The 10,317-nt window shown below is 37.6% G+C and overlaps 1 protein-coding gene and 2 long non-coding RNA genes across 3 annotated transcripts; all 3 read left to right on the forward strand.

Moving 5' to 3' along the window:
• The first annotated feature begins 293 nt into the window (after window positions 1–293).
• On the forward strand, window positions 294–4,666 carry LOC137748616 (uncharacterized). Its single transcript, XM_068488784.2, has 6 exons — window positions 294–605; window positions 1,168–1,397; window positions 1,479–1,737; window positions 3,521–3,700; window positions 3,795–3,944; window positions 4,139–4,666. Exons 1-6 carry the CDS (start codon window positions 576–578, stop codon window positions 4,304–4,306), a joined length of 1,017 nt encoding a protein of 338 aa, XP_068344885.2. The 5' UTR covers window positions 294–575; the 3' UTR covers window positions 4,307–4,666.
• A 2,232-nt stretch (window positions 4,667–6,898) lies between these two features.
• On the forward strand, window positions 6,899–8,126 carry LOC148698683 (uncharacterized). Its single transcript, XR_015952142.1, has 3 exons — window positions 6,899–7,002; window positions 7,107–7,933; window positions 8,029–8,126. It is a non-coding gene; the product is annotated as an uncharacterized LOC148698683 (long non-coding RNA).
• A 43-nt stretch (window positions 8,127–8,169) lies between these two features.
• Window positions 8,170–9,419, forward strand: LOC148698684 (uncharacterized). Its single transcript, XR_015952144.1, has 2 exons — window positions 8,170–8,269; window positions 8,372–9,419. It is a non-coding gene; the product is annotated as an uncharacterized LOC148698684 (long non-coding RNA).
• The last annotated feature ends 898 nt before the right edge of the window (window positions 9,420–10,317 follow it).

Below are 10,317 nucleotides of genomic sequence, written 5' to 3' on the forward strand. Positions count from 1 at the left end.
CTATTCAAACAAAAGTCAAAAGTCTTCAGAGGATTGCAGCCTTGGTGGCCACTGCCCTGCTATCTTTCCCTTTCCTTTTTTTTTTTTTTATTTGTTTGGTCGGGAAACACCATATCCTCTTGAACGGCCAAGTCTTTGTGTTTAATTGTTGATTTTCAACTTTGACTTTTAAACTAACACCAGATTACGGCATTTGGGTGTAGTACGACAATTTGATTATAATTTTGCCCAAAATACTTTTATTAAATAAAACAAAAAATCAAATATCTATTACCATTAATAATAAAAGAATCACAGAGAGACCAACAACAAGCGTCTCAAGAGTTGGGTTTTGTTTATGGTTGTGTGTCTTTCCCACTAGTTCCAAAAAGCCTTTCAATTTTCAGGGCTCTGTTTTCCATGCGGCCAAAAAAGCTCCAAAACCCATACCCTTCTCTCTGGTTTCCTTTTCTCTCTAGCAGCTCCTCTCTCTCTCTCTCTCCGAGGAACTAGCTGAGGATGTCCAGTAGTAGTCTCTGACCTCTGCTTGGTGGTTCTTGCTCTCTCTCTTTCTCTCTCTCTCTCTGGTTAAAGCAATGGCTGAAGACATCTGCTTCCTCACCAAGGTGCTTCCTTTTCCATATTTTGCATATTTTACTTTTCAAGTTCAATTTTTGTTGGAATGGAGTTGTGGGTTTTGCTCAAAATGCTGTTTTTACTTGTACAAATTTCCCCTTTTTGTTTTTAATTTGTATTCCATGGAAAATATGGAGATGAAATGTGTTCTGTTGGTGTTGAAGCATACATTGGCATCTTGTTTCTTTGCTTTTTCAGTGTTTTTTTTTTTGGGTATAAAAGGTGCTATCTTTGAGACTTGTTTCAGTTTTGTGGTGGATTTGAAGTAGAATCTCTGCAACTTCGATCTGGGTTTTAAAACCTTAAAAACTTATCTGTAATCAAGTTTAACATGCTGTTAATATTACCGTTAATTAACCCACTTGCATTTTGTATTCTTTTAACTAATTTTTACTTTTTATAATTTTTTGGGTCTTAGAAGTCGATTTAGTGGTTCTATGGATTTTATACTTTATTATTGTTTTGTTAGTGTTATTTAGAGAGCACACATTGTATTTGTGCATACCCATTAGTCAAAATTTGCATTTAACTCCTCACACTTTTGGTTCACAGGAAAGTTTGATCATAAAGCCTCCCAAGAAATCTCCTTTGTTATGGAGGATGACAGTCCTAGTGTTTGCGACTGTCTTCGGCGTTTATATCTGCTCAATATGTCTAAAGCAGATAAGCATCCAAACCATGACTAGATTTCAAAGCATCAAAAACATCGAAGGGCCTTTGCACAATAACAAACTACTAGAAAATTCTTATAGGCATTACCCGATGCCCAAAACTTTTAGCAGGTAATTGAAATTTGTTACCCTTTAGATTTGAATTCGGGTATCTTCAGCCTTTGTTAAATCCCTGTTGCGGTCTATTTGTAGGGCCGAATGTGCATGCAATCCTGTAAGGTTCTTTGCAATCTTGTCGATGCAGAGATCGGGGAGTGGATGGTTTGAGAGCTTGTTAAATAGTCATAAAAATGTTAGTTCTAATGGGGAGATATTCTCGGTTAGGAATAGGAGGGAAAGTATATCTTCAATTGTGCAGACTCTGGATAAAGTTTACAGTTTGGACTGGTACAGTAGTGCTTCGAAGAATGAGTGCTCTGCTGCAACTGGCTTCAAGTGGATGCTTAATCAAGTATGTAATGCCTATTACTTCATGCTGATATTCGTATTCCATTATGTTCTGCTCTGTGATTAGCGGAAAGCTTACGCTATTAGTGACAACTAGTAGCAAATGTGAAGCAGTGTGAACCATATTGCTACCTAAGAGGTTGTAACGCTAAAAAATGGAAATTTTGATTATCATTGCTCCAAACATCAGAACATTTTCACATGCCATGGTCCATTTACGTGTCAACTTCTTAACAGATTCTGTTTAATTGTTTACATTTTTCCCTTTGACATTTTTGATGTGATAAATTAGTGATTATGAACAAATGGTGTATATGGGTTGTTAGGACTTAGGAGGGATGCTTAACTCATCTAAGTTTGGCCAACATATTGTATTACTCAAACTCTTGATTTTATATTTTGTGTTGTTTGTCTCTTGATTCACAAGGAAGGAAACTATTCCTTGCTTCATCTTGGCCTTGTACATGTACAATATAAAGAACCAATTCAACTAAGGAAAGACCATATCGAATTTGAAAAGATTATATCAATATTAAAGGTCGCAACCACTCACACTGTCTTGAATATTGCATCAAAGTTCAAAGCAATTCTTTTTTCAGCTGTACATTGCTCTGTGATTAGCGCTGGAGGGATCAGGGTTAGTCTGTTTAAATACAGATTGTAAAGCTTGTGGAGTATACCCCTGAATATTGTGTTCTTGGTGTATGATGGTAAAAGGCTTTGTTGTTGTTGTTGTTGGTCCCCACTTAGTGGGAAAAGGCTTTGTTGTTGTTGTTTGGTGTATGATGGTTTTGTGTTCCCTTACCTGTGCTCAAAACCAAACGTACCACAAGTGTCGTATCTCTGGTTTGGTAAAGTGATTGCTCTAGTTAATATTGGGATTGAAGGAGGTGGTCAGTCACCAAGTCTCGGGTGACTGGTCGAATAGAACAGAGTCGAGCAGGTTGGATTCAGCGGTAGGCGACCGGTCAGTAGATCCATCAGTTCAAGTTTGGTGGTGCGACTGGTTGAGCTTTTGCAAAAGCGAATTTTGTTCCCAGGTTTCTTACCTATTTCAATTCCTATTGTAACATAAAGCCCTAAAGCCTACACTTTATAGATAGGACTATAGGGGTTATTGAACATAACAAGAATTACCAGAGAACCGTGAGTGCTAGAAACAAGTGTGTGAGAGGGATTAAGACTTGAAAATTTCGGAAAAGGAGGTTTTCTTGTAAACCAAAGGTGTTAACTGATTACTAATGGACTTTATGAGGGTCACTAGAGTGGACATAGACACATTACTGAACAACTATAAATTATTGCGTTGTTTGTTTTGTGTTTGCTTTTGCTTATTTGTTTGGTTATCTACTTTGTGGTTGGTTGATTGCTTGCATCATGGTCCATTGATGACAAAATCCATAGAGGGCCTTTCTACAACAATATGAACTATGTAATAGTTTTTAAAAAGTTTGTTTTTCCTTGACTGAAGTTTTTAAAAAAGTTTGATAGCTTGTATAGAATCTATTGGATGATCAGAACATTCCATTTATCATAGGTACGCCATTGTATAATTGGTGTCTGTGTTTGTGACATTCCAAGTTTTATGAGACAATTGAATATGGTTTATATGAATATATATTTCAATCTCTTCCGTTTGGTGTGGGGACAGTGCAAGAGATGGTACACCAAAAAGAACACGTCTGTCAGTTTTGTAATATTTTGAAACTATGGATAATTGGATAGTCCTCTTTTTATCGAAAAACCTCGTGGACACAATGAAGGAGCTAACATATATGCGTTTGCAGGGTTTAATGGAGCACCACAGTGAAATTGTACAATACTTCAATCGTAGGGGGGTCTCTGCAATATTTCTCTTTCGAAGAAATTTGTTGCGCAGATTGGTTTCGGTTCTTGCTAATTCCTATGATCGATATGCTAAGCTATTGAATGGAACTCACAAGTCACATGTACATTCAGAACAAGAGGTCTCTCTCTCTCTCTCCCTCCCCTTCCCCCTCCCTCCCCACCCCAAACACATATTTGTAGTCGTGTATTTTAGCGGTGGCTTCTTATATACAGGCTGATACACTAGCAAAGTACAAGCCTACTATCAATTGTACAAACTTGATTACTGATCTTAAGGAAATGGAGATGGCAACTGCAAAAGCTTTGGAGTACTTTAATAGCACCAGGCACATGATTGTGTACTACGAAGATATTAATCACAGTGTAAGGATCTACATTAAAATTTCGTAAAATCTTTTATTGTGTACATTCTTGTAAAAGTTTTTACTGTATATGTTTCCCATGGTATTCACTTGGAGACAACTATGGTACGGCTTTATGCTAATTCTGTTAATATTTTCGCGTGACATATTTCCGGAATCATGCATCTAACGTGGTCCTTGTTTCATCATATTCAGAAACTTAAAGTTGTTCAAGAGTTTCTCGGCCTGCCACGAATGAAATTGACCAGCCGTCAGGTAAAGATACATAACGGATCATTGTCTGACCATATCAAGAACTGGGAGGATGTGCAGAAGACGCTTCTGGGAACACCTTATGAAGAATTTCTCCGTTTGGGCTATTAAGGGTAGTCCTCCGCTAACTGTTTGAAACAGGTGTAAATACCAACTCCAGATATTCTTACCCCCAAAGCCAGAGAAATTATCTTGTGCAACCAAGATATGATCTTTGTGGCACCACTCATCCAACAGACGCTTGCCACGTGTTCAAAAAGTGAACTACTCGAACAATAGACGCTTGCTTTAAAAATTTTTGGCTGCCATGCTGGCTTTGTGTTTTGATCCTTCCTTTCATGTGATCATCAACACTCCGTTGATGTGTCTATACCTTCTTTTTTGTTGTTTTAACCAGACAGGCGCATTGTGTATGTCAGCTAAAGAATGAGATGCATATGCAATTTTTTAATTCGATTTCTGGGTTTTTAATATTTTTGCCTTGTTTAATATTCTGGGTCAATGTTATCAGAATTTCAATCTGAAACTGATTGGAACATTGAGGATGCACATTGCACTAGACCTTCTATAAGTGGTGTGGGGGGCAGAAGAAGTTTTCTTGAACGTTTACACAGCTTTTACAGTAACCGGTAGGGGAAACTTAATTGAGGCAGCTGTATCCCTCTATCAAGAGAAATTTTAAGATCCGACACCCGGATTATGTGTTCGTGCAGACTCTAGACACAAAAAACCACCCATGGCCCACCACCGTTGATTTGAGACCCACCATTCTCCCATGTAATGACCTCACCCGTCTCTAACACCACCCCTACTACTATGTTTGCCTCACTCAAGACCCTCTCCTCTATCAGATAATAAATGACCTTCCATTTTCTATATGTTACAGTTCCAAAAGGGAAGTGTTATTAGCACTCCAAAAATCTCATTTTACACTCCTCACAAGTGTATTTTTCTTTCCAATTATAGAAAGTTTGAAGTGTAGAATGAGATTTTTGAAGTGCTAGTAACAATTCCTTTCCAAAAAATAAAAAAGTATGTTCGCACAAAAAACTTATAGCTAATTAATTGCATTCACTTTCACACTAGAAGTCCCGAATTTAATTTCCACCTCCCCTGATATCGTTGCCATATACACATGAGGACATTTTCATAGAAGAGAAAATCGTGTTCAGATCTCTGGGTTGGTCTTGTGATCAAACTTTAAGACGTGTGGGATTACGCCCAGAAAATGTAAATGAACCGTCATTCTTTCAATTATGGTAAAAAGGCCCAAGCTAGATGGCCATTTGATCCTACCCAACAAATATGGGTTCAGGTTCAATCCATTGTTCAGACATTCACGTTATACAGCACTCCCACCCATCCATTGGTTGTCAAGGCAGGGCACCAAAACACCTTAAAAATACCAAAAACCTTCTCCACCCATGTAAAATATGATGGGCAACTAGTGATCGAGCGAGCTTCAACTCGACCAGCAGCCCAGACAGATCTTGCCCATGCCTTTACGTAGGCAGATGATGCCAGACTAACGCCAGCTAAGTTAAATTTAATTTTTTTTCTACGTATAATGTGCATTACATGCTCGGCATGCATAAGTAAGTCCTAGTTTCAATTGTCGAAGGTCACGCCTTAAGTGTCACATCCTGGCCCGGGCGGGACTACTTCCCGGGCCTGACTCCACCATAGCATGATATTGTTCGCTTTGGGCCCCAACACACCCTCACGGTTTTTTTTTTGGGAACTCACATGAGAACTTTCCGATGGGTCACCCATCCTGAGAATGCTCTCACGCGCTACTCACTTAACTTCGGAGTTCCAACGGAACCCGAAGCCAGTGAGCTCCCAAAAGGCCTCGTGCTAGGTAGAGATGAGAATATACATATAAGGATCACTCCCCTGGACGATGTGGGATGTCACAATCCACCCCCTTAGGGGCCCGACGTCCTCGTCGGCACACCACGACCAGGGTTAGGCTCTGATACCAAATTGTCACATCCCGGCCCAGGCGGGACCACTTCTCGGGCCCGACTCAACCGTAGCACGATATTGTCCGTTTTGGGCCCCCAGCACACCCTCACGTTTTTGTTTTTGGGAACTCACACGAGAACTTCTCGATGAGTCACCCATCTTGGGAATGCTCTCACGCGCTACTCGTTTAACTTCGGAGTTCCAACAGAACCCGAAGTCAGTGAGCTCCCAAAAGGTCTCGTGCTAGGTAGAGATGAGAATATACATATAAGGATTACTCTCCTGGACGATGTGGGATGTCACATTAAGAGAAGAGAGAAAAAATATGGAAAAATTGGATTTTTTTTTTTCAAGTACAAAAAACTCATGAATGTTTTTTTTTTTTTCCTATAAATACTTAACCATTTTCGTCACCTTCCACACCAGAATACAATTCAAACTTCTCCCTTTTTCATTTCTCATATCTTTTTGTTTTCCACTTTTCAGATCCTTTTGTTCTAAAAAATACAGGCTCTGATGCCGGCTCTCAATGGTTGATTTTGAAAGATGTTTTGTGTCCCTTTTGGAAGATGTTTTATTTGACTTCCATGTGAATAGACTGCTTAAGGGGAGGGATCCCTATTTTTTTCAAAAAAACGGGGAGCCTTATCCTGACCATTGGATGAAATTGGTGGTTGAGATTAAATAGCTGATATACAGAGTTGATATAATCTTTCTTTCTCCCTTTTCTTTTTTGGTTCCCGCCTCTTCCTTGCGACACAGACGCACATCATCTCCCATGAACAGAGCTTCACACCAGCCAAATCACAGGCCATCACAAATAACCTTTGAGATTTCAGGTATGGGTCTCCTCCTCATTCACTATTTTAGATGATTAATTTGAAATTTGGGTTGAACAATTAGGGTTTTTTCTGATACGGGATGTCCAAATTTCTATTTGCAGACAAACAGGGAAACAAATCCAAAGTGTGATTCGCTCAGCTTATAAGGTTGAAAGACAAGCAACAGCAGGTATGCAAAACCTTTGAGTTTTCAGGTATGGGTCTCCTCCTCATTCACTATTTTAGGTGAATAATTTGGAATTTGGGTTGAACAATTGGGGTTTATATTTTTCAAATTCTAAACACAAAAACCTATTGCGTTCTGATTCAGGATGGTTCTGGTTTCAAATGGGTCCATAAATTTGGTGGTTTTCTTTTGGGTTTTAGGGTAAATACCTTTTGAGTTCTAATTCAAATTGGTTACAGATTTGAATGGACTGAATTAATCGAGTATGAACTCGGGACCTTATAACCTTTTGGGTTTTGATTTTGCAGGGAAAGCCCTCGATTGGTAAGGATTTGCTATTGAGGCTGCCATTTTCATTACTAATTAAATTGTTTGTCATTTTCTTATACTTAAAAAATGACTATGTATATGCCATATATTGCCAGTGATGGCATTTGCATTGCAGGTTAGTTATCCATTTTTGAAAATCCTGTGCAGAGTAGTTGATAATGGTGATGAACTATTTATATGTGTTCGATTGCAGTGTGCACACGTGATGGCCATGGCTGTTGACAAGTGGGTGATCTTAATTGTGAAACCTTAATTGTGAAAACCTTTTTAAGTATGCAGGGTTGGATGTTGACAAGTGAGTGATTCTTTTCTTCCATTCTTTGCTGGCCTTTGTTTAGTTAGTACTACGGTCGAAATAACGAGGTTGTCTTGTTATCTTTTCAGTCTTCAAAACTTGGAGTGCTGTCTGTTTGTCCTCTTTCCATATTTCTCGTGACTGATCTTCTTGGCCGTTTTTCATCTTATTTAAATTAGTTTTAAGGCCTTCTCCTTATATGCAAATTGACGTAGAACTATCATCTGTTTAGTTACATGCTTGCAGAAGGTCTTGGTCTGTCTGGTATTGTGTCAATATTGTTCATAGGAATGGTAAGTGGAAGAATTGTACATTTTTTTCTTTTTAATATATTCTACGGTAAAGCTGTGCCATGGACTGGTGTTTTGTTTTAGGTCATGAAGCATTATACGTATTCAAATTTATCAGAAAACTCTCAAAGATTTGTTTCTTCCTTTTTTCCATTTGATATCATCACTAGCGGAGATGTTTGTGTAAGTGAGCTTTTCATTGTCTTTATCAAATATCAAGTATTTAAGCTATTATTTACACATGACACACCATGCTTATTTTGAAATGACAACCTTAATTTTCAGGTTTATATACATGGGCTTTGATATTGCCATAGAACAACATAGCTGGTCACATGTGGGGTTCATTTTTCTCTCAATTGTATCCTTTGAATTAGTAGTCTAATGTGAAAAGTTCTTATACTGTAGCAACTGAAACTTCCTCTTTTCCCTTAACTTGGTGTGTGATTGCCTTAGATATTTATTGTAGTTGCAAGGTATGCTTTCTGTATGTTTGCTGTGAGGAGACTTTGGTCACAATCTTACTTTATTAGTCTTTCAATTTCTAGACATTTGTTACTTCATTTTCCTTGTCCGTTTTGAACAAATCGCTGTATTTTGGTATAAAAATCTTAATCAGTTTGCCGAATGATTTTGTGTAGGGCATCTAATGTTTTTTCTTGTGCATATTTGGTCAATTTGGTTCGACCTGCACACAGACAAATACATTTAAAACACCAAAAAGCATTTTGGTATTAAGGTAAGGGTTTCACTGTTTTCAGTCTCAATATAGTATGGAGGGTGATGATTTAATGTGCAGAAACTGTGCGTAAATGATATTTTTATTAGCTACACAATTGAAATGTACAGTGTTTGTGTCGAGTCTTAAGATGAAAATTTAAAGGAACCGATACTGCAAAGGAGATGAAAAGAAACCGATGCTGCAGAGGATCTATGGCACTGCATGGGAGAGTGAAGATCAATTGAAGGCATTTATTCATTTCAAATAGGAAGCTAAACGTCAAGATCACAGGAGTCTTGGTCAAGTTCTTGATTTATTTTCATATCTTGGTCTACAAAAGGAAGCCTCACTCATATCATGAATTTCCTATTTGAGTTGCTGAGTTGATGAGCATCAACCAACAAGCAGAGTATGAAAAGGAAGTTGCAAAACTCAAGCTTTAGTAAATTAGCAGCAAGCAGCAATATGAAAAAGAAGTTGCGGATGTCTTCCATGTTGACTTCGAAGTTATTTATCGGCATTTTGTAAATTGTTATTGTTTTTGACTGTGTATGAGAAGCATTGTAAAAGAATTGGATTGATATTCATGAAATAAAAAAAGGCATTTGATGTCTTCCATGTTGCCTCCAAAGTTGATATGCTATTGTTCTTTATCATTGAACTATAAATTTCTAAATAAAGTCATACAAAATACGTGAATTCCTTCAAGTTCATGGTCAATTCCTCTAAATTCATAGAATAAACTTATGCAAAACAGAGGAACCTCATTAACACCATACAAATTAGGAACAAAAAAATGAGATCAGCTTCCTATGGACAATGAGTGCTCCTCATCCTGCAAGTTCATGACCAATTCCTCCAAATTCATATAATAAACTTATGCAAAACAGAGGAACCTCATTAACACCATGCAAATTAGGAACAAAAAAATGACATCAGCTTCCTATGGACAATGAGTGCTGCTTATCCTTCAATTAACCAAAATAGAAATCATAAAAATGTTGATTAACAATAATAATGCTATTATACATCAAAGACAACAAACACATTTCAACTATTGATATATTAATCATAAAAATGTTGATTAACAATAATAATGCCATTATACATCAAAGACAACAAACACATTTCAACTATTGATATATTAATTGCACGATATACAACCATCTTTGGTTAATCCACGACGCTTTTGTTTGTCACCAATCCATTCTTTTGTATTACTTCCCTCTTTGTTGCACACAAACTCCTTTCTCGTGATCTCACCATCCTTATTTTTCTTACTTGAATGCATTCATACACTAAACCCAGCCTCCCTTGCATAGTTGTTGTAAAATTCAAGCACTCCGTCTAATGTTTCGAAACGTTGACCTATGGTAAGCTTAAACTCATCTGTTACTTGAGGATAGAAAAAACAAATACCAGCTACAATTTATGGTTGATTTTCCATTGGAACTTGCATTTCATTAGCTTCCATAACTTGAACAAGCATTTCATTAGTTCCCATAACTTC

This window comes from Pyrus communis, chromosome 2, assembly GCF_041283825.1.
Source record: "Pyrus communis isolate YQ-2024b chromosome 2, ASM4128382v1, whole genome shotgun sequence".
In the NCBI taxonomy this organism is placed as follows: domain Eukaryota; kingdom Viridiplantae; phylum Streptophyta; class Magnoliopsida; order Rosales; family Rosaceae; genus Pyrus; species Pyrus communis.

Excerpts from the sequence above, each read along its gene's own strand:
- LOC137748616 (XM_068488784.2), top strand. The coding sequence starts at position 576 with ATGGCTGAAGACATCTGCTTCCTCACCAAG. Across the intron at positions 1,398-1,478 it reads ATGCCCAAAACTTTTAGCAG|GGCCGAATGTGCATGCAATC; the intron begins GTAATTGAAATT and ends GTCTATTTGTAG. Across the intron at positions 1,738-3,520 it reads TCAAGTGGATGCTTAATCAA|GGTTTAATGGAGCACCACAG; the intron begins GTATGTAATGCC and ends ATGCGTTTGCAG.